The sequence below is a fragment of the Anomaloglossus baeobatrachus genome, chromosome 2, assembly GCF_048569485.1.
Source record: "Anomaloglossus baeobatrachus isolate aAnoBae1 chromosome 2, aAnoBae1.hap1, whole genome shotgun sequence".
NCBI classification, from domain to species: domain Eukaryota; kingdom Metazoa; phylum Chordata; class Amphibia; order Anura; family Aromobatidae; genus Anomaloglossus; species Anomaloglossus baeobatrachus.
The window spans coordinates 128,626,624-128,646,933 of NC_134354.1; the positions used below are offsets into that span (position 1 = coordinate 128,626,624).

The 20,310-nt window shown below is 52.9% G+C and overlaps 1 protein-coding gene across 1 annotated transcript in view; it reads left to right on the forward strand.

Annotated features, from left to right (window-relative positions):
* RPA1 (replication protein A1) overlaps window positions 1–20,310 on the forward strand; it is a 134,458-nt gene that overhangs the window by 86,431 nt on the left and 27,717 nt on the right. The window contains exon 14 of the mRNA XM_075335336.1: window positions 10,823–10,999. Within this exon, the coding sequence (XP_075191451.1) occupies window positions 10,823–10,999 (177 nt within the window). The remainder of the gene's footprint in view (window positions 1–10,822; window positions 11,000–20,310) is intronic.

Genomic DNA, 20,310 nt, shown 5'->3' on the forward strand with positions numbered 1-20,310 from the left:
TTGGGAAATTGATGATCCACCCGAATCTCTGGAGAGTCTCCAGAGCAATGTTCAGGCTGTGTTGGCATGCCACCCTAGAGGGGGCCTTGACAAGGAGATCGTCTAAGTAAGGGATCACCGAGTGTCCCTGAGAGTGTAGGACCGCCACCACGGATGCCATGACCTTGGTGAAGACCCGTGGGGCTGTCGCCAGGCCGAAAGGCAGTGCCACGAACTGATGTTCCTCCCCGATGGCGAAACGCAGGAAGCGCTGATGCTCTGGTGCAATCGGCACGTGGAGATAAGCATCCCTGATGTCGATTGATGCTAGGAAGTCTCCTTGGGACATGGAGGCGATGACGGAGCGGAGGGATTCCATCCGGAACCGCCTGGTTTTTATGTGTCTGTTGAGCAGTTTGAGGTCCAGAACGGGACGGAAAGATCCGTCCTTTTTTGGCACCACAAACAAGTTGGAGTAAAAACCGTGACCCCATTGCTGAAGAGGAACAGGGATCACCACTCCTTCTGCCTTCAGAGTGCTCACCACCTGAAGAAGAGCATCAGCTCGTTCGGGGGGCGGAGATGTTCTGAAGAAACGAGTCTGAGGACGAGAGCGGAACTCTATCCTGTAACCGTGGGACAAAATGTCTCTCACCCATTGGTCTTGGACATGTGGCAACCAGGCGTCGCAAAAGCGGGAGAGCCTGCCACCGACCGAGGATGCGGTTTGGGGAGGCCGAAAGTCATGAGGAGGCCGCTTTGGGAGCGGTTCCTCCGGCGGTCTTTTTAGGACGTGACTTAGACCGCCATGAATCAGAGTTCCTCTGACCCTTCTGTGGCCTGTTGGACGAGGAGAATTGAGACCTGGCTGCGGGCCGAAAGGACCGAAACCTCGATTGTACCTTCCGTTGTTGAGGTCTGTTTGGTTTGGACTGGGGTAAGGACGAGTCCTTTCCCTTGGATTGTTTAATGATTTCATCCAATTGCTCGCCAAACAGGCGGTCGCCAGAAAATGGCAAACCGGTTAAGAACTTTTTGGAAGCAGAGTCTGCCTTCCATTCACGTAGCCACATGGCCCTGCGGACTGCCACCGAATTGGCGGATGCTACCGCCGTACGGCTCGCAGAGTCCAGGACAGCATTCATGGCGTAGGACGCAAATGCCGACGCCTGAGAGGTTAAGGACACAACCTGCGGAGTAGAGGCACGTGTGACTGCATTAATCTCAGACTGACAGGCTGAGATAGCTTGGAGTGCCCATACGGCTGCGAATGCCGGAGCAAAGGACGCGCCGATGGCTTCATAGATGGATTTCATCAGGAGCTCTATCTGCCTGTCAGTGGCATCCTTGAGTGATGCACCGTCAGCCACTGCAACTATGGATCTAGCCGCCAGTCTAGAGATTGGAGGATCCACCTTGGGACACTGAGCCCAACCCTTGACTACCTCAGGGGGGAAGGGATAACGTGTGTCATTAAGGCGCTTAGTAAAGCGCTTATCTGGATAAGCCTGGTGTTTCTGGACTGTATCTTTGAAGTCGGAGTGATCAAGAAACGCACTCCGTGTACGTTTGGGAAACCTAAAATGGAACTTCTCCTGCTGAGAAGCTGACTCCTCAATCTGAGGAGTTGGAGGAGAAAGATCCAACACCTGATTGAAGGACGCTATAAGGTCGTTCACTATGGCATCCCCTTCAGGTGTATCAAGGTTGAGAGCGGCGTCAGAATCAGAGCCCTGATCTGCCACCTCCGTTTCATCATCCAGAGAGTCCTCATGCTGAGACCCTGAACACTGTGATGAAGTCGAGGGAAGCTCCCTGCGAGCCCGCTTAGCCGGTCTGGGACTGCGGTCCGTGTCGGAGTCCTCACCGTGGGACCTATGAGTCGCCCCAGGAGCACTTTGCTGCGCCGACCGAGGGGGGTCTGATGGAAAAGGTACAACAGTGCCCGGGGCTTGTGTTACAGGTCTGGACTGCAAAGCTTCTAGTATCTTAGCAGACCATTTATCCATAGACTCAGAAAGTTTGTCAGCGAATACTGCAAACTCTGTCCCTGTCACCTGGACAGTGGCAGCAGGTGGTTCCACCTGGGCCGAGGGCCCCACCAGTGGCAGAGGCTCCGGCTGAGTGAGTGTCACAGGGGCCGAGCATTGCACACAATGAGAGTAGGTGGAACCTGCAGGTAGCATAGCCGCACATGAGGTACAGGTTGCAAAGTAAGCCTGTGCCTTGGCACCCTTGCTTTTTGCGGACGACATGCTGTTGTCTCCTCTTAGAGCAATCAGAGAGGGTATATAGCCAAAGCAGTAGTGCGGCCGTACAGCGTAAATGTATACAATATAAGCATATAAATATACACTTCAGCACCCAGGGGGGCAAGCACCTAGTAACAGGTGCTGCTTACCGACCGCCCTCAGCGTTTGTGTGATCACCAGATTCCCTGCCTGGGCCTCCCAGAGCTGTTGGAGCTCATCTCTGAAGTTCCCCAGCGTCAGAAGTGCTGATAGGAATGGCTGCCAGCGTTCTGAGAGGAGGAGGGAGCAGTGGGCGTGCCTCAGAAAGTGCGGGAATCTGGTGCCCCACGGTGCTCAGTGAGGGGGAGGAGGATACAAAGTATGCTCCAGCCCTCAGCGCTAACGTCCAGTGCAGCGTCCCGCCCTTACCCCTGACTGGCAGGCCTGGGGGCGGGAATATGCGGTACTAGGCCGCAAAAGCCGGGGACTAAAGTTATAAGCGCGGCCGGCAAACAAGCGCGGTCAGCGCGGTAGTCCCGGCGCACTAACACAACCAGCAACTGCTGCAGCGTCCATTAGACAGGCGCTCTATGCGCCGTCCCCAAGGGGACACAGAGTACCTCAGAGGAGCAGGGCCTGTCCCTGACGATACCCGGTCTCCTGTCCAGCAGATTCCCCCAGGGGCTGCGGAGGGAGCACGGTCCCAGTGCCTGGTGACCGATTAGGATCCCACTTCACCCAGAGCCCCTAAGGGATGGGGAAGGAAAACGGCATGTGGCTCCTGCCTGTGTACCCGCAATGGGTACCTCAACCTTAACAGCACCGCCGACCAGAATGGGGTGAGAAGGGAGCATGCCAGGGGCCCTGTTATGGGCCCTCTTTTCTTCCATCCGATAAAATCAGCAGCTGCTGCTGACTAAATTGTGGAGCTTGCGTGCATGTGTGCCTCCTTCAACACAAAGCATAAAAACTGAGGAGCCCGTGATGCACGGGGGGGTGTATAGGCAGAGGGGGAGGGGTTTACACTTTTAAGTGTAATACTTTGTGTGGCCTCCGGAGGCAGAAGCTATACACCCAATTGTCTGGGTCTCCCAATGGAGTGACAAAGAAATTATTAATAATCAACAATGTCTTCATTCTGCAGCACGGCATTAACCCCGCTTTTCCTCTCCAGCACCGTCTACCAACACTCGTGGGGCTGCGGCAGCCGCCATTTCTTTACAAGCCATTATTGGGGTTGTGACTTACACAACCCCATTAGAGGAGTGTAATATTGTACATATTGCTAATCTATATCTGGTAAGACCCTATTTGCGCTCCTTTTTCTCAGCTTTACAATATACTACTTTAGGAAGAGGTATGCAAATCTGCAACAGTCGGGCAGAGGTTTGGCTTTATTCAGGTGACTATATCGATAAACCTGCATGTATAATCTCTTAAAGCGTAACCTTCGTTATAATGTCATAAATCAATAGTACACATGAAAATAAGCAACTGTGTAATATATCTTATCAGGAATCTCCTCCTTTCTCTGCCAGAATTGATAAGTCATTATCAAAATTCTCAATTTTAAGGTAAAAATCTGTATTCGGGGGAAGACTTTCCCATTACTGAGATGGCAGCTGGTGCTGATATCTAGATAAGATATTTCTTTGTCGCTCCATTGGGAGACCCAGACAATTGGGTGTATAGCTATGCCTCCGGAGGCCACACAAAGTATCACACTAAAAGTGTAAAGCCCCTCCCCTTCTGCCTATACACCCCCCGTGCTCACGGGCTCCTCAGTTTTTATGCTTTGTGCGAAGGAGGCAGACATCCACGCATAGCTCCACAGCTTGGTCGGCAGCAGCTGCTGACCAGGTCGGATGGAAGAAAAGAGGGCCCATAACAGGGCCCCCAGCATGCTCCCTTCTCACCCCACTTTGTCGGCGGTGTTGTTAAGGTTGAGGTACCCATTGCGGGTACACAGGCAGGAGCCACATGCTGTTTTCCTTCCCCATCCCTTAGGGCTCTGGGTGAAGTGGGATCCAGGATCGGTCTCTAGGCACTGTGACCGTGCTCCCTCCGCAGCCCCTGGGAATCTGCAGGATAGGAGCTGAGTATCGTCAGGGACAAAGCCCTGCTACTATGAGGTACTCTGTGTCCCCGTGGGGACCGCGCATGGAGCGCTGGTGCCAGACACATTACAGCACTGCTGGGTGTGTTAGTGCGCCGGACATGGAGCGCTTGTGCCAGACACTTTCCAGCACGGCTGGGTGTGTTAGTGCGCCGGACATGGAGCGCTTGTGCCAGACACTTTCCAGCACTGCTGGGTGTGTTTGTGCGCCGGGGGACTACCGCGCGGCCGCGCTTATTGCCGGCCGCGCTTATAACTTTAGTCCCCGGCTTCTGCGGCCTAGTGTCGTTTATTCCCGCCCACAGGCCTGCCAGTCAGGGAAGGGGCGGGACGCTGCACGGATCGTCAGCGGAGGGCTGGAGCATACATTAGTATCCTCCTCCCTCCTCACTCAGTACAGTGGGGCACTGGATTCCCGCACTTTTCTTGGGCACGCCCACGATCTCCTCCTCCCCACAGAACGCCGACAGCCATTCCTGTCAGCGATTCAGACGCTGGAGAGGAGAGACAACACAGGGAGACCCAAGCAGGGAATCCGGTGACCACACAACTGCTTGAGCGGTCGGTAAGCAGCACCTATGGTGCTGGCCCCACTGAGTACCGAAGTGTATATATATATATATATAGGCTTATAGGCTATACATTGCACTGTACGGTCGCTCTGTTGATTTTTGGCTATATACCCTCCTGGTTGTTCTCAGAGCAGACAACATGTCATCTGCAAAAAGCAAGGGTGCCAAAGCACAGGCGTACTTTGCAACTTGTACCTCATGTACAGCTGTACTACCGGCAGGTTCCACTGACCCTCATTGTGTGCAATGCTCGGCCCCTGTGGCACTTACTCAGCCGGAGCCTCTGCGACTGGTGGCCCAGGTGGATCCACCTGCTACCACTGTCCAGGTGACAGGGACGGAGTTTGCAGCCTTTGCTGACAAACTGTCTGAGACTATGGATAAATGGTCTGCTAAAATACTGGAAGCATTGCAGTCCAGACCGGTGATTCAGGCCCCGGGCTCTATCCAATCCTTGACCCCTGGTCCCCCTCAATTGGAACAGCAAAGTGCCCCTGGGGTATCCCATAGGTCCCAGGGTGAGGTCTCTGACACGGACCGCAGTCCCAGGCCGACCAAGCGGGGCCGCTGGGAAATTCCCTCCACCTCATCACACTGTTCAGGGTCCCAGCAGGGGGACTCTCTGGAGGATGAAGCGGAGGTATCAGATCAGGATTCTGATCCTGAAGCCGCTCTCAACCTAGATACGCCTGAAGGTGACGCAGTAGTGAATAACCTTATAGCGACCATCAATCAGGTGTTGGATATTTCTCCCCCAGCTCCTACAATTGAGGAGTCTGCTTCTCAGGAGAAATTCCGTTTCAGGTTTCCAAAGCGTACATTAAATATGTTTCTGGATCACTCTGACTTCAGAGAGGCAATCCAGAAAAACCGAGACTGTCCAGACAAGCGTTTTTCCAAGCGTCTTAAGGACACACGTTATCCCTTCCCCCCCGAGGTTGTCAAGGGCTGGACTCAGTGTCCTAAGGTGGATCCTCCAATCTCCAGACTGGCGGCTAGATCCATAGTTGCAGTGGAAGATGGGGCTTCACTCAAAGATGCCACTGACAGACAGATGGAACTATGGTTGAAATCCATCTATGAAGCTATAGGCGCGTCTTTTGCCCCAGCATTCGCTGCCGTATGGGCACTCCAAGCTATCTCAGCTTGTCAGGCGCAGATTAATGCAGTAACACGTACATCTGCCCCGCAAGTGGTGTCCTTAACCAATCAGGCGTCGGCGTTTGCGTCCTACGCCATTAATGCTATCCTGGACTCTGCGAGCCGTACGGCGGTGGCATCCGCCAACTCGGTGGTACTCCGCAGGGCCATGTGGCTACGTGAATGGAAGGCAGACTCTGCTTCCAAAAAGTTCTTAACCGGTTTGCCATTGGCTGGCGACCGCTTGTTTGGTGAGCGATTGGATGAAATCATTAAACAATCCAAGGGAAAGGATTCATCCTTACCCCAGTCCAAACCAAACAGACCTCAACCACGGAAGGTACAATCGAGGTTTCGGTCCTTTCGGACCGCGGGCAGATCTCAATTTTCCTCGTCCAAAAGGCCTCAGAAAGATCAGAGGAACTCCGATGCATGGCGGTCTAAGTCACGTCCTAAGAAGACCGCCGGAGGAACCGCTCCCAAAGCGGCCTCCTCATGACTTTCGGCCTCCTCAAACCGCATCCTCGGTCGGTGGCAGGCTCTCCCGCTTTTGCGACGCCTGGCTGCCACAAGTAAAAGACCGATGGGTGAGAGACATTCTATCTCACGGTTACAGGATAGAGTTCAACTCTCGTCCTCCGACTCGTTTCTTCAGAACATCTCCACCCCCCGACAGAGCCGAGGCTCTTATGCAGGCGGTGGGCACCCTGAAGGAGGAAGGAGTGGTGATCCCGGTTCCTCTTCAGCAACGGGGTCACGGTTTTTACTCCAACTTGTTCGTGGTGCCAAAAAAGGACGGATCCTTCCGTCCCGTTCTGGACCTAAAGCTGCTCAACAAGCATGTGAAAACCAGGCGGTTCCGGATGGAATCGCTCCGCTCCGTCATCGCCTCAATGTCCCAAGGAGATTTCCTGGCATCAATAGACATCAAAGATGCTTATCTCCACGTACCGATTGCACCAGAGCATCAGCGCTTCCTGCACTTCGCCATAGGGGACGAACACCTTCAGTTCGTGGCACTACCTTTTGGCCTGGCAACAGCCCCACGGGTCTTCACCAAGGTCATGGCAACAGTGGTGGCAATCCTACACTCTCAGGGACACTCGGTGATCCCTTACTTAGACAATCTACTTGTCAAGGCACCCTCTCAAGGGGCATGCCAACACAGCCTGAACATTGCTCTGGAAACTCTCCAGAGTTTCGGGTGGATCATCAATTTTCCAAAGTCAAATCTGACACCGGCCCAATCACTGACATATCTTGGCATGGAGTTTCATACTCTCTCAGCGATAGTGAAGCTTCCGCTGAACAAACAGCGTTCACTACAGACAGGGGTGCAATCTCTCCTTCATGGTCAGTCACACCCCCTGAGGCGCCTCATGCACTTCCTAGGGAAGATGGTGGCAGCAATGGAGGCAGTTCCTTTTGCGCAGTTTCATCTGCGCCCACTTCAATGGGACATTCTCCGCAAATGGGACAGGAAGTCGACGTCCCTCAACAGGAACGTCTCCCTTTCTCGGGCAGCCAAAGCTTCCCTTCAGTGGTGGCTTCTTCCCACTTCTCTGTCGGAGGGGAAATCCTTCCTGCCCCCATACTGGGCTGTGGTCACGACGGACGCGAGCCTATCAGGGTGGGGAGCGGTCTTTCTCCACCACAGGGCTCAGGGGACTTGGACTCAGACAGAGTCCTCCCTTCAGATCAATGTTCTGGAGATAAGGGCAGTATATCTTGCCCTAAAAGCGTTCCAGCCGTGGCTGGAAGGCAAACAGATCCGAATTCAGTCGGACAACTCCACAGCGGTGGCATACATCAACCACCAAGGCGGAACACGCAGTCGGCAAGCCTTCCAGGAAGTTCGGCGGATTCTGCTGTGGGTGGAAGCCACAGCCTCGACCATATCCGCAGTTCACATCCCGGGCGTAGAAAACTGGGAAGCAGACTTTCTCAGTCGCCAGGGCATGGATGCAGGGGAATGGTCCCTTCACCCGGACGTGTTTCAGGAGATCTGTTGCCGCTGGGGCATGCCGGATGTCGACCTAATGGCGTCCCGGCACAACAACAAGGTCCCGACGTTCATGGCACGGTCTCAAGATCACAGAGCTCTGGCGGCAGACGCCTTAGTTCAGGATTGGTCGCAGTTTCAACTCCCTTATGTGTTTCCTCCTCTGGCACTGTTGCCCAGAGTGTTACGCAAGATCAGGGCCGACTGCCGCCGCGCCATCCTCGTCGCTCCAGACTGGCCGAGGAGGTCGTGGTACCCGGATCTGTGGCATCTCACGGTCGGCCAACCGTGGGTACTACCAGACCGACCAGACTTGCTGTCTCAAGGGCCGTTTTTCCATCTGAATTCCGTGGCCCTGAACCTGACTGTGTGGCCATTGAGTCCTGGATCCTAGCGTCTTCAGGATTATCTCAAGAGGTCATTGCCACCATGAGACAGGCTAGGAAACCAACGTCCGCCAAGATCTACCACAGGACGTGGAAAATTTTCCTGTCATGGTGCTCTGCTCAGGGTGTTTCTCCCTGGCCGTTTACCTTGCCCACTTTTCTGTCCTTCCTTCAATCCGGATTAGAAAAGGGTTTGTCACTAGGCTCCCTTAAGGGACAAGTCTCTGCGCTCTCTGTCTTTTTTCAGAAGCGCCTAGCCAGACTTCCACAGGTTCGCACGTTCCTGCAGGGGGTTTGTCACATCGTACCTCCTTACAAGCGTCCGTTAGAACCCTGGGATCTGAACAGGGTGCTGATGGTTCTTCAGAAACCACCTTTCGAGCCAATGAGGGATATCTCTCTCTCACGCCTTTCGCAGAAAGTGGCCTTCCTAGTAGCAGTCACTTCGCTTCGGAGAGTGTCTGAGCTAGCAGCGCTGTCATGCAAAGCCCCCTTCCTGGTGTTTCACCAGGACAAGGTGGTGCTGCGTCCGGTTCCGGAATTTCTCCCTAAGGTGGTATCCCCCTTTCATCTCAATCAGGATATCTCCTTACCCTCTTTTTGTCCTCATCCAGTTCACCAATGTGAAAAGGATTTGCACTTGTTAGATCTGGTGAGAGCACTCAGATTCTACATTTCTCGTACGGCGCCCCTGCGCCGCTCGGATGCACTCTTTGTCCTTGTCGCTGGCCAGCGTAAAGGGACACAAGCTTCCAAGTCAACCCTGGCTCGGTGGATCAAGGAACCAATTCTCGAGGCTTATCGGGCTTCCGGTTCCCTCAGGGCTGAAGGCCCATTCTACCAGGGCCGTGGGAGCGTCCTGGGCTTTGCGGCACCAGGCTACGGCTCAGCAGGTGTGTCAGGCGGCTACCTGGTCGAGCCTGCACACTTTCACGAAACACTATCAGGTGCATACCTATGCTTCGGCAGATGCCAGCCTAGGTAGGCGAGTCCTTCAGGCGGCGGTTGCCCACCTGTAGGACGGAGCCGGTTACGGCTCTATTATGAGGTATTATTTACCCACCCAGGGACTGCTTTTGGACGTCCCAATTGTCTGGGTCTCCCAATGGAGCGACAAAGAAGAAGGGAATTTTGTTTACTTACCGTAAATTCCTTTTCTTCTAGCTCCTATTGGGAGACCCAGCACCCGCCCCTGTTCCCTTCGGGCTGTTGTTCTTTTGTGTACACATGTTGTTCATGTTGAATTGTTCTGGGTTCATGGTTTTCAGACCCAATTGTCTGGGTCTCCCAATGGAGCGACAAAGAAAAGGAAAAATATATTTGAACAATTTGAGAAAAAGAAATAAAGTAATCCTGGTCATTCCTAGGAAAATAGTCCAGTCCAGAGATGAGCAGACCTTTGGAAGTTCGGTTCGGAGGGCACATTTGCACCTTAAAAAAAAAAGCTCGTTTTTTGACCCGGACATGATCTGAACCTAAAAGGAAGCCGATAATTGGTCATTTTGTGGCTCCAGCCACATGTTGCCAGCCATAAGAACACTTCCGGGGGAGGGCGGGCGAGGTTTTCAAATTTTATTTTGTGTCACTCATACCCACGCACAGCGCTGCTCACTTGAGTGGTTTGCACTCGGAACTCACTCGAGCTGCGAACCTGAACTCTGCTTTTTTTTTTTTTAAGTCGGTTTCCGAACCCGAACATGAAACCTCAGGTTCGCTCATCTGTAGTCCAGTCATCAAATGGTAAGAAGGGAATTTTGTTTTCTTACCGTAAATTCCTTTTCTTCTAGCTCCAATTGGGAGACCCAGCACCCGCCCCTGTTTTTTGTGTACACATGTTGTTCATGTTGAATGGTTTCAGTTCTCCGATATTCCTTCGGATTGAAGTTACTTTAAACCAATTATAATTTTTTCCTCCTTCTTGCTTTTGCACCAAAACTGAGGAGCCCGTGAGCACGGGGGGTGTATAGGCAGAAGGGGAGGGGCTTTACACTTTTAGTGTGATACTTTGTGTGGCCTCCGGAGGCATAGCTATACACCCAATTGTCTGGGTCTCCCAATTGGAGCTAGAAGAAAAGGAATTTACGGTAAGTAAACAAAATTCCCTTCATTACAAAGTTGCTTATTTTCACGTGTACTATTGAGTTATGTAATAAATATTAAAACCGTTACACTTTAAGGATAAGTGCGTACGTTGTAGATTTGGTGCTCAGTTCTCATTGACTTTACAGGCATGCCAATAGACATGCAGATTTGGGCCATAATCTGCACCAAATCTGCATAAAAAAACACCGCCTATCACTAAACATAGGGCCTGTTTTTGGACAAAGCCTTAGTATAGCGCAAAGCATTACAGAAGTAATATATTGGTCACATTGAATAAGTTTATCTCTTTTTAGGCAGATTATTTTACCAGCGTGGCGACAATTGTCTACCTACGGAAAGAGAACTGCCTGTATCAGGCATGCCCTTCTCAAGACTGCAATAAAAAGGTGATTGACCAGCACAATGGACTTTACCGCTGTGAGAAGTGTGACAAAGAGTTTCCCAACTTTAAATACCGCCTCATCCTTTCGGTGAGTATTGAACTAAAATAGTAGTAACGTTTTACAAGAGAAACAAAGCTGATGATGCCTTATTGTGACTGTTCAGGAAAGCTTTTATATTTCAACGTTTTATTGGTTTTAACATATAAAAAACGAGAAAAGATTATAACTCGAGTACATCATATTGATATTGGTTATACAACAGAAAAAGAGGAGATTATGTAAGCACTGATTATGACATCCGTCAAAGAGACTGATAATTAAAGGGATTCTGTCAGGTGCAATATGCACCCAGAACCAATATGGGTGCATATTAGTAATTCCTGCATATACACTAACATAGATAAAGAGATCTTTAGAAAAAGTATTTCTAAAGATCTTTTATCTTATGCTAATGAGCGCTGGGACTAGTCCCGAGGGCGTTTCTCCCCTTAGCTAGTCGGGCTGCATAGTATGCTAAAACAACCCTGTGGGCGTACTAACATGCTAATGAATGTGCAGTGACGCTGCACATACTTCACTGTTCATGGCGGCCGTTGGAGGATGCATGTGCACTGGGCATGATTCGGAGTCCTCAGCACTTCCGGTCATGTGCACTGTACCTCACTGAAACTGAGAAGCTTACACCTGGTATCAGTTTAGTGCACATGATCTGAAGCCTCAGGTACTCCGGATCATGGGCACTGCGCATCCATCCTCCGCTGGCCGCCATGAACAGTGAGGTATGTGCGGCGTCGCTGTGTATTCTTAGCATGTCAGTACGCCCACAGGGGTATGCTAGCGTGCTATGTGGGCCGACTAGCTAAGGGAAGAAGCACCCTTGGGACTAGTCCCCGCACTCATTAGCATAAGATAACATCTTTAGAAATACTTTTCTAAAGATCTCTTTATCTATGCTAGTGTATACAGGGACGGTTAGGCAGGGATGAGCAATATGCACCCAGAACTGCTCGGTTAAGAAGGATTCCCAGTGGAACCACTTTGAAGCTGTAGAGGAAACTTCATCTCGAGACTGAGCCAACACCCTCTCCATCTAGTAAATTACATCTACTTCCCCGATCCATTCCTCCAGTGTTGGAGGATCCGGTGATTTTCAATCACGAGGGATAATCGTTTTGGTAGTAGGTGTCTGAGCAGGGACTTTTTCATAAGCTTTTTTAGGCATAGGGAACATGTATAACAGGACAGCCTCTGGTTGTCTATGTACCGCAATCCCCGAGACCTCCTGGGTGATTCTCAGGACACCATCCCAGAAGGCTGTCAAACCCATGAACGACCACCACAAGTATGACATGGTACCTCCCTGTGCCCCGCATCGCCAGCACACATCGGGTAACTCCCAGGAAAGCTTTTCTTTGGTTACTTAAAATATAAAGAAAGCAAAGTGTTAAGACAAGGGAAATATCAGCAGTGACCCTTATTTTACACTTTCTTTGTGGCTCTATTGGGAGACCCAGACAATTGGGTGTATAGGCTATGCCTCCGGAGGCCGCACAAAGTATTACACTAAAAAGTGTTAAGCCCCTCCCCTTCTGCCTATACACCCCCCGTGCTCCCACGGGCTCCTCAGTTTTTTGCTTTGTGCGAAGGAGGTCAGACACGCACGCACAGCTCCACAGATTGGTCAGCAGCAGCTGCTGACCATGTCTTATGGAAGAAAAGTGGGCCCATATAGGGCCCCCAGCATGCTCCCTTCTCACCCCACTCTTGTCGGCGGTGTTGTTAAGGTTGAGGTATCCATTGCGGGTACGGAGGCTGGAGCCCACATGCTGTTTTCCTTCCCCATCCCCCTCAGGGCTCTGGTGGAAGTGGGATCCTATCGGTCTCCAGGCACAGGAGACCGTGCTTCATCCACAACTCCTGTGGAGCCTGCTGGATAGGAGCCGGGTATCGTTCAGGGACATGGCCCTGCTACTTGGAGGTACTCTGTGTCCCCGTGGGGACCGCGCACAGCAACACTCCAGCTTTGCTGGGTGTGCTAGTGCACCGGGGACCGCGGCGCTGACCGGGTTAATATGTGCCATTACACACTCAGCGTTCCTGAGTGTGTTTATGTATAGGAACTGCCGCACTGACCGCCGCTGCCATGGAAACACTGCGGCGCGGCTGGGATTTGTAGTGCGCCGGGGACTTCCACGCCGGCCGCGCTTTTACGGCGGCCGCGTTTATTACTAGAGTCCCCGACTTTTTGCGGCCTAGTTTCCTTTCCTCCCGCCCACAGCCCTGACAGGCAGACAAGGGCGGGACGCTGCACAGAACGAGCAGCACTGAGGGCTGGAGCATGCTTTGCATACTCCACTCCCCTCACTGTGCACAGTGCAGGCACCAGTTCCCGCTCTTTCTGGGTCACGCCCACGGCTCTCTCCTCTCCTCAGGACGCATTCCTGTCAGCTCCTCGGACGCTGCAGAGGGGGACAAAATCTGGGAGACCCAGGCAGGGACTCTGGTGACCGCACAACCGCTTTAAGCGGGTGGTAAGCAGCACCTGTGGTGCTAGCCCCATTGTGCAGTAGTGTAACATTATATGTTTATTTTACACCGTATAGTGCACAGTTGATTTCTGGCTATATACCCTATTGTGTTGCGCAGAGAAGATAATAGCATGGCACCCACGAAAGGCAGGGGTGCCAAAACACAGGCTTATTATGTTGCCTGCGCCGCATGTACGACCCCGCTACCGGCAGGTTCCACTGACCCTCATTGTAGGCACTGTTCGGCCCCTGTGGCACTTACTCAGCCAGAGCCTCTGCTAGGGGGGGCCCAGGGGGAGCCACCTGCTAACACTGTTCAGGTGACAGGGACGGAGTTTGCAAAACTCTCTGAGACTATGGCTAAGATACTGGAAGCCTTGCAGTCCAGACCGGTATCTCAGCACAGGGACTCTGTTGATTCTTTTTTCCCTGGCCCACCTCAGCTGGACCAACAATGTCCTCCCGGGGTATCTCATGGATCCCAAGCTGAGGGTTCTGACACAGACCCCAGCCCCAGACCGACTAAGCGAGCTTGCTTAGATTTTCCCTCGACATCATCATATTGTTCAGGGTCTCAGCGAGGGGGATCGCTGGTTGATGACGCGGAAGTAGCTGATCAGGATTCTGATCCTGAGGCCGCTCTCAATCTTGATACTCCGGACGGGGACGCCATAGTGAACGACCTTATTGCGTCCATCAATCGTATGTTGGATATTTCTCCCTCAGCTCCTCTGGCGGTGGAGTCGGCTTCCCAGCAGGAGAAATTCCGTTTCAGGTTTCCCAAGCGTACACCGAGTATGTTTCTGGACCACTCTGATTTCAGAGAGGCAGTCCAGAATCACCATGCTTGTCCAGATAAGCGTTTTTCTAAGCGCCTTAAGGATGCACGTTATCCCTTTCCCCCTGACGTGGTCAAGGGGTGGACTCAGTGTCCCAAAGTGGATCCTCCAATCTCCAGACTGGCAGCTAGATCCATACTTGCAGTGGAAGATGGGGCTTCACTCAAAGATGCCACTGACAGGCAGATGGAGCTCTGGTTGAAATCCAACTATGAAGCTATCGCCGCGTCTTTTGCTCCAGCATTCGCAGCCGTATGGGCGCTACAAGCTATCTCAGCAGGTCAAGCGCAAATTGACGCAGCCACACGCACGTCCGCGCCACAGGTGGCGTCTATAACCACTCAGACGTCGGCATTTGCGTCTTACGCTATTAATGCTATCCTGGACTCTGCGAGCCGTACGGCGGTTGCAGCCGCCAATTCGGTGGTACTCCGCAGGGCCTTGTGGCTACGGGAATGGAAGGCAGATTCTGTTTCCAAAAAGCGCTTAACCAGTTTGCCAATTTCTGGCGAACGATTGTTTGGCGAGCGTTTGGATGAAATCATCAAACAATCCAAGGGAAAGGATACATCCTTACCCCAACCCAAACCGAACATACCCCAACAGAGGAAGGGGCAGTCGAGGTTTCGGTCCTTTCGGGGCGCGGGCAGGTCCCAATTCTCCTCGTCCAAAAGGCCTCAGAAAGATCAAAGGAACTCTGATGCATGGCGGTCTAAGTCACGTCCTAAACAGACCACCGGAGGTGCCGCTACCAAAGCGGCTTCCTCATGACTTTCGGCATCCTCACTCCGCATCCTCGGTCGGTGGCAGGCTCTCCCGCTTTTGCGACACCTGGCTGCCACGGGTAAAAGACCGTTGGGTGAGAGACATTCTGTCTCACGGTTACAAGATAGAGTTCACCTCTCGTCCCCCGACTCGATTCTTCAGGTCATCCCCACCTCCCGAGCGAGCCGAGGCTCTTCTGCAGCCGCTGGGCATTCTGAAGGCAGAAGGAGTGGTGGTCCCTGTTCCTCTTCAGCAACAGGGCCACGGTTTTTACTCCAACTTGTTTGTGGTCCCAAAGAAGGACGGGTCTTTCCGACCTGTCCTGGACCTGAAACTTCTCAACAAACACGTAAAGACCAGGCGGTTCCGGATGGAATCCCTCCGCTCCGTCATCGCCTCAATGTCCCAAGGAGATTTCCTTGCATCGATCGATATCAAAGATGCTTATCTCCACGTACCGATTGCTCCAGAGCACCAGCGCTTCTTGCGCTTCGCCATAGGGAACGAACACCTGCAGTTCGTGGCACTGCCGTTCGGCCTGGCAACAGCCCCACGGGTTTTCACCAAGGTTATGGCTACTGTAGTAGCGGTCCTCCACTCTCAGGGTCACTCGGTGATCCCGTACTTGGACGATCTGTTGATCAAGGCACCCTCTCTAGAGGCATGCCAACACAGCCTCGACGCTACCCTGGAGACTCTCCAGAGTTTCGGGTGGATCATCAATTTTCCAAAGTCAAATCTGACACCGGCCCAATCGCTGACATACCTTGGCATGGAGTTTCATACCCTCTCAGCGATAGTGAAGCTTCCGCTGATCAAGCAGCGGTCACTACAGACAGGGGTACAATCTCTCCTTCAAGGTCGGTCACACACCTTGAGGCGCCTCATGCACTTCCTGGGGAAGATGGTGGCAGCAATGGAGGCAGTTCCTTTCGCGCAGTTTCACCTGCGTCCTCTTCAATGGGACATCCTACGCAAATGGGACAGGAAGCCGACGTCCCTCGACAGGAACGTCTCCCTCTCGCAGGCGACCAAAGCTTCCCTTCGGTGGTGGCTTCTTCCCACTTCATTATCGAAAGGGAAATCCTTCCTACCCCCATCCTGGGAGGTGGTCACGACGGACGCGAGTCTGTCAGGGTGGGGAGCGGTTTTTCTCCACCACAGGGCTCAGGGTACGTGGACGCAGCAAGAGTCCTCGCTTCAGATCAATGTTCTGGAAATACGGGCAGTGTATCTTGCCCTGAAAGCGTTCCAGCAGTGGCTGGAAGGCAAGCAGATCATAATTCAGTCAGACAATTCCACAGCGGTGGCATACATCAACCACCAAGGCGGCACACGCAGTCGGCAAGCCTTCCAGGAAGTCCGGCGGATTCTGCTGTGGGTGGAAGCCACAGCCTCCACCATCTCCGCAGTTCACATTCCAGGCGTGGAAAACTGGGAAGCAGATTATCTCAGTCGCCAGGGCATGGATGCAGGGGAATGGTCCCTTCACCCGGACGTATTTCAGGAGATCTGTTGCCGCTGGGGGGTGCCGGACGTCGACCTCATGGCGTCACGGCACAACAACAAGGTACCGGCGTTCATGGCACGGTCTCAAGATCCCAGAGCTCTGGCGGCAGACGCCTTAGTTCAGGATTGGTCGCAGTTTCAGCTCCCTTATGTGTTTCCTCCGCTGGCTCTGTTGCCCAGAGTGTTACGCAAGATCAGGGCCGACTGCCGCCGCGTCATCCTCGTCGCTCCAGACTGGCCGAGGCGGTCGTGGTACCCGGATCTGTGGCATCTCACGGTCGGCCAACCGTGGGCACTACCAGACCGACCAGACTTGCTATCTCAAGGGCCGTTTTTCCATCTGAATTCTGCGGCCCTCAACCTGACTGTGTGGCCATTGAGTCCTGGATCCTAGCGTCTTCAGGATTATCTCAAGATGTCATTGCCACTATGAGACAGGCTAGGAAACCAACGTTCGCCAAGATCTACCACAGGACGTGGAAAATTTTCCTGTCATGGTGCTCTGCTCAGGGTATTTCTCCCTGGCCTTTTGCCTTGCCCACTTTTCTGTCCTTCCTTCAATCTGGACTGGAAAAGGGTTTGTCGCTCGGCTCCCTTAAGGGACAAGTCTCTGCGCTCTCTGTGTTTTTCCAGAAGCGCCTAGCCAGACTTCCACAGGTACGCACGTTCCTGCAGGGGGTTTGTCACATCGTCCCTCCTTACAAGCGGCCGTTAGAACCCTGGGATCTGAACAGGGTGCTGATGGTTCTTCAGAAACCACCATTCGAGCCAATGAGGGATATTTCTCTCTCACGCCTTTCGCAGAAAGTGGTTTTTCTAGTAGCAGTCACTTCACTTCGCAGAGTGTCTGAGCTAGCTGCACTGTCACGCAAAGCTCCCTTCCTGGTGTTTCACCAGGACAAGGTGGTTCTGCGTCCGGTTCCGGAATTTCTCCCTAAGGTGGTATCCCCCTTTCATCTCAATCAGGATATCTCCTTACCTTCTTTTTATCCTCATCCAGTTCACCAATGTGAAAAGGATTTGCACTTGTTAGATCTGGTGAGAGCACTCAGACTCTACATTTCTCGTACGGCGCCCCTGCGCCGCTCGGATGCACTCTTTGTCCTTGTCGCTGGCCAGCGTAAAGGGTCACAGGCTTCCAAATCAACCCTGGCTCGGTGGATCAAGGAGCCAATTATCGAAGCTTACCGTTCGGCTGGGCTTCCGGTTCCCTCAGGGCTGAAGGCCCATTCTACCAGAGCCGTGGGCGCATCCTGGGCTTTGAGGCACCAGGCTACGGCTCAGCAGGTGTGTCAGGCGGCTACCTGGTCGAGCCTGCACACTTTCACGAAGCACTATCAGGTGCATACCTATGCTTCGGCGGATGCCAGCCTAGGTAGACGAGTCCTTCAGGCGGCGGTTGCCCACCTGTAGGAAGAGGCCGTTTTACGGCTCTCTTACGAGGTATTATTTTACCCACCCAGGGACTGCTTTTGGACGTCCCAATTGTCTGGGTCTCCCAATAGAGCGACAAAGAAGAAGGGAATTTTGTTTACTTACCGTAAATTCCTTTTCTTCTAGCTCTAATTGGGAGACCCAGCACCCGCCCCTGTTTTTTTGTGTACACATGTTGTTCATGTTGAATGGTTTCAGTTCTCCGATATTCCTTCGGATTGAAGTTACTTTAAACCAGTTTATAATTTTTTTTTTCCTCCTTCTTGCTTTTGCACCAAAACTGAGGAGCCCGTGGGAGCACGGGGGGTGTATAGGCAGAAGGGGAGGGGCTTAACACTTTTTAGTGTAATACTTTGTGCGGCCTCCGGAGGCATAGCCTATACACCCAATTGTCTGGGTCTCCCAATTAGAGCTAGAAGAAAAGGAATTTACGGTAAGTAAACAAAATTCCCTTCTTTACCTTGAAATTGTCATGATCCAAACTTTTCTGACTGATGCAGCAAAGTGTCATTACTTTAAACAGAAACTGCATGGTTTCTGTAGACCGTTTGCATTTCCAAGAGAATTTGTCAGTAGGATGAGCCCTCCTCAACACTCTGTGAGCATGCAGGTCACAAAAAGTGAAATAAAGTAACTCCTTGATATCTGCAATTCAATGTTTTAGTTCGGAGAAATCATGTTTTCTTCGGCGCTCCATTGGGAGACCCAGACGATTGGGTGTATAGCACTGCCTCCGGAGGCCACACAAAGCAATTACACTAAAAAGTGTAAGGCCCCTCCCCTTCTGGCTATACACCCCCAGTGGGATCACTGGCTCACCAGTTTTCTGCTTTGTGCGAAGGAGGTCAGACATCCACGCATAGCTCCACTGTTTAGTCAGCAGTAGCTGCTGACTATATCGGATGGAAGAAAAGAGGGCCCATATGGGGCCCCCAGCATGCTCCCTTCTTACCCCACTTGTGGTTTGTAAGGTTGAGGTACCCATTGCGGGTACGGAGGCTGGAGCCCACATGCTGTTTTCCTTCCCCATCCCCCTGAGGGGCTCTGAGGAAGTGGGATCTTACCGGCCACCAAGCCCTGAGGCCGGGCTCCATCCACAGACCCATAGAACCTGCTGGATGTGGAGCGGGAGTGCCGTTCAGGGACAAGGCCCTGCAACTTTCAGGTACTCTGTGTCCCCGTATGGCAGGTCACGCACACCCCAGGCTTGCTGGGTGTGCTAGTGCGCCGGGGACTGTAGCGCTGTGCGCTGGGCTTATAGTCCCCGCAGATTACTGGGGGACTTTATGTGTGTGGATCGCCGCGCCGACCGCCCCTGGAGCGGCGGCGCAGCTGCGACTTGTAGTGCGCCGGGGACGCGCCGACCGCGCTTTTACGGCGGCGGCGCTTCTAACTTTAGTCCCCGGTTTTCTGCGGCCTAGCTCCGCTTCGTTGACGCCCCCCACCCTGTCAATCAGGGTAGGGGAGAGACGTTGTTCAATCGGCAGCGCCGAGGGCTGGAGCACGATTTACATGCTCCAGCCCTCTCACTGAGCACAGTAGGACACAGGCTTCGCGCTTTTTCTCTGTGCACGCCCTAGGCCCGCCCCCAGGCTTGCAGCTCCCCAGGACGCCGGCAGCCATTATACACATGCAGTCTGGCTGGAGAACGGACGCAGGCTCTGAGGGACCCAGGCTAGGGGTTTCTGGCGACCACACACCCGCGCTAAGCGGGCGGTAAGCAGCACATACGTGCGGCCCCACTAGTGCCACAGTGTTATATTTGTGTACTGCACTGTAAGGTCGCTTCTTGGCTGTACACCCTATATTGCTTTGAGGAGACAACAGCATGTCATCCGCAAAACGCAAGGGTGCCAAGGCACGGGCTGTATACACTGCTTGTACAGCATGTGGGGCTAATCTACCAGCAGGCTCCAACGACTCTCATTGTGTGCAATGTTCAGTCCCATTGGCACTTCGTCAGCCAGAGCCTATTGTGGTGGTAGCCCAGGCAGAGACGCCTGTGAACCCTACCCCGGTGACGGGGACAGAATTTGCAGTCTTTGCTGATAAAATGTCTGTGACTATGACAAAAATCCTGGAGACCTTGCAGTCCAGGCCAGTTGCTCAGACCATGGACACCGCTGTGTCTATGTTCCCCGGCCCCCCTCAGCTGGAATTAATCCGTAATTCAAGGGGGTCCCAGGCATCACAGGCTGAGGGCTCTGACTCCGACGACAGTCCCAGTCCGCCTAAGCGAGCTCGCTGGGAGAGACCCTCCACGTCATCACGCGGATCAGGGTCTCAGCGAGAAGGGTCTCTATATGATGGCTCAGAGGTGGGT